Below are 2,579 nucleotides of genomic sequence, written 5' to 3'. Positions count from 1 at the left end.
AATTCTTAAACCTAACAAAAAGGTATAAGAATGAGAAATTTAAAAAAGAAAGGTATAGCTGGGTTTGATGAAATTTTTATTTTCAGTGAAAAAGCATCAGAAGTCATTTTCATGTTTCCAGGTGTTTAACTTGACCAGCATGCAGATGTTACGCAGGAAGTCTCTGCTGCTCACGGGCTACCTGGAGTATCTGATCCAGCATTATTACGCCGCGGACGCCGCCCGGCCTCACAAACCTCACGTCCGCATCATCACGCCCTCCGACCCTCAGCAGAGAGGCTGTCAGCTGTCGCTCTCCTTCTCCGTGCCCATCCGGAGGATCTTCCAGGAGCTGGAGAGGAGGGGGGTCGCGGTGAGTCCCGAGCACCTGATGCAGATGCAGCTGCAAAGAAATCCTAATTTATTTAAAATATTTTCATCAGAAACTTCCCTTTTAAGGATCATGCTGGTTTAAACCCCAAATTTCAGGATCTGGTAGGAATTTTCCTTTATTTTGGTCTATAACAGTCACAATAAACTTATTAAAAAATATACATTTTCAATAAAAATAAGTAAATGATATGTTTTAAAATGTGGAGAATTGAAAACAAACAAGATGGATTTATCTTTTTTACATTCATACGCATCAAAAACATGAGTTTCCTGCAGTGAGATGACTGAGCGCGGAGGTTTTAGATACAACTGGAAACAAAAACACGGAGAAAACAAATTCAAATACACATAAAAGAAAAGAAATGGAAAAACCAGATTTTTAATCATTTTTAAAATGAAGTATGTAAGTAATCAAATAAGTAAATAATAAGTAAAGAAGTAAGTAATCAAGTACTTAAGTAATTAGGTAATTAATGAAGTAATTAAGTAAGTAATCAAGTACTTAAGTAATTAGGTAATTAAATAAGTAATTAAGTAAGTAATCAAGTACATAAGTAACTAAGTAAATAAGTAATTACACAATTAATCAAGTACATGAGCAATTAAGTAAATAAGTAATTATGTAAGTAAGTAATCAAGTATATAAGTAATTAAATATGTAAGTAATGAGTATATAAGTAATTAAGTAAGTAACTGATTAAGTAAATAAGTAATTAAGTATATAAGTAATCGTGTATATAAGTAATTATGTAAGTAAGTAATCAAGTATATAAGTAATTAAATAAAAAGCACATTGTTTGCACTGTAAACAAAATTTTAAATAATTTATAAAATTATTTTCTTTTATATTCCAACTCAATATTGATAAATTCATATACATGAAGAAAAATAAATAAATAAAGAGAAAAAAATGACAGCATAGACGTGTCAAAATATTGTGAGGACGTTTGTTTGTGAATCGTTTTTCAGTGTGACATGAGGGAGCCCAGCGTGCTGCGCGTCGCCCCGGTGCCGCTCTACAACTCGTTCAGCGACGTCCATCGCTTCGTGGAGACGCTGGGAGCAGCTCTGTCAGCCGGCGAGTGAAGACAGGTGAAGACAGGTGAAGACAGGTGTGCTTCACTGTCCGCACAGCGTTAAATCCGCCCACCGGAGCGGCTCAAACACCCGGCAACACGGTCTTTCTTCCAAAATTCCAAAAACTGAATTTGTACTTGAAAAACCACCGAAACCTCAGAAATAAAACGAAAAACCGTCTCAGAAATTGGCCTTTTTGTTTTGTTTTTTTTTTACAAGAGACACAATTAGTATTTCATATTTCATATTAGAGTTCAGTATTTTGTGCATTTAGTCTAGTTTTCGATGTTTGATGTGTCTAAATGACTCTCTCATTCAGTACTGCAAAAGATTAAATAAAAAGAGCAAATTAAAAACAAATTAGTAATAATTATAATGCAAAAAAATAATAAAAAATAAGGGTAAAAATGCCATAATGCAAAATTATGGAAGTATTATTTTATGAAAATAAAAAAAGAAATAAATAGAAATAAATTAAAGAATATAATTTACAGTTAAATGACTGAAAAATGGATATAAGTGAAAATTAACAATATAAATATGATTCAAATATTCAATAAGGATTCAAACGTTGTCGCTCATGTTTTCTCTCAGATACGAAAACTTTCCGATATTTTCCCTCGGGTCAGAAACATATCGTGCTGCTTTAATTATTACTTTCAATTAACACTTTGAAACCTGAGCAAATGAACAACAGGTGAGAAAGGAAAGCCCTCCGCTGGAAAAACAATGCGGCTGCAGGCTTCGAGGGTGAGCAGCAGAGGGCACCCAAGAACAGAGAACCGTGGGTAAGTAATCAAGTACATCAGTAATTAAGTACATCAGTAATCAAGCAAATAAGTAATTAAGTAAATAATAGGGTTAGGGTTAGGGTTAGGGTTAGGGGTTAGGGTTAGGGTTAGGGTTAGGGGTTAGGGTTAGGGTTAGGGTTAGGCTAGGGTTAGGGGTTAGGGTTAGGGGTAGGGTTAGGGTTAGGGTTAGGTTAGTGTCAACCCTAGTTAGGGTTAGGGTTAGGGTTAGGGTTAGAGGGTTAGGGTTAGGGTTAGGGTTAGGGTTAGGGTTACAGTATACAGATGATGAAGAAGGGTTAGGGTTAGGGTTAGGGGTAGGTTAGGGTTAGGGTTAGGGTT

At 35.2% G+C, this 2,579-nt stretch overlaps 1 protein-coding gene across 1 annotated transcript; it reads left to right on the top strand.

Moving 5' to 3' along the window:
- The first annotated feature begins 119 nt into the window (after window positions 1-119).
- Window positions 120-1,623, top strand: LOC121939013 (kynureninase-like). Its single transcript, XM_042482164.1, has 2 exons — window positions 120-352; window positions 1,342-1,623. Exons 1-2 carry the CDS (start codon window positions 140-142, stop codon window positions 1,456-1,458), a joined length of 330 nt encoding a protein of 109 aa, XP_042338098.1. The 5' UTR covers window positions 120-139; the 3' UTR covers window positions 1,459-1,623.
- The last annotated feature ends 956 nt before the right edge of the window (window positions 1,624-2,579 follow it).

The sequence above is a fragment of the Plectropomus leopardus genome, unplaced genomic scaffold (genome assembly GCF_008729295.1).
Source record: "Plectropomus leopardus isolate mb unplaced genomic scaffold, YSFRI_Pleo_2.0 unplaced_scaffold3980, whole genome shotgun sequence".
NCBI classification, from domain to species: domain Eukaryota; kingdom Metazoa; phylum Chordata; class Actinopteri; order Perciformes; family Serranidae; genus Plectropomus; species Plectropomus leopardus.
Note: the sequence above shows the minus strand (reverse complement) of the source record. Positions and strands in the feature narration are given on the sequence as shown.

Excerpts from the sequence above, each read along its gene's own strand:
- LOC121939013 (XM_042482164.1), top strand. The coding sequence starts at position 140 with ATGCAGATGTTACGCAGGAAGTCTCTGCTGCTCACGGGCTACCTGGAG. Across the intron at positions 353-1,341 it reads TGGAGAGGAGGGGGGTCGCG|TGTGACATGAGGGAGCCCAG; the intron begins GTGAGTCCCGAG and ends ATCGTTTTTCAG.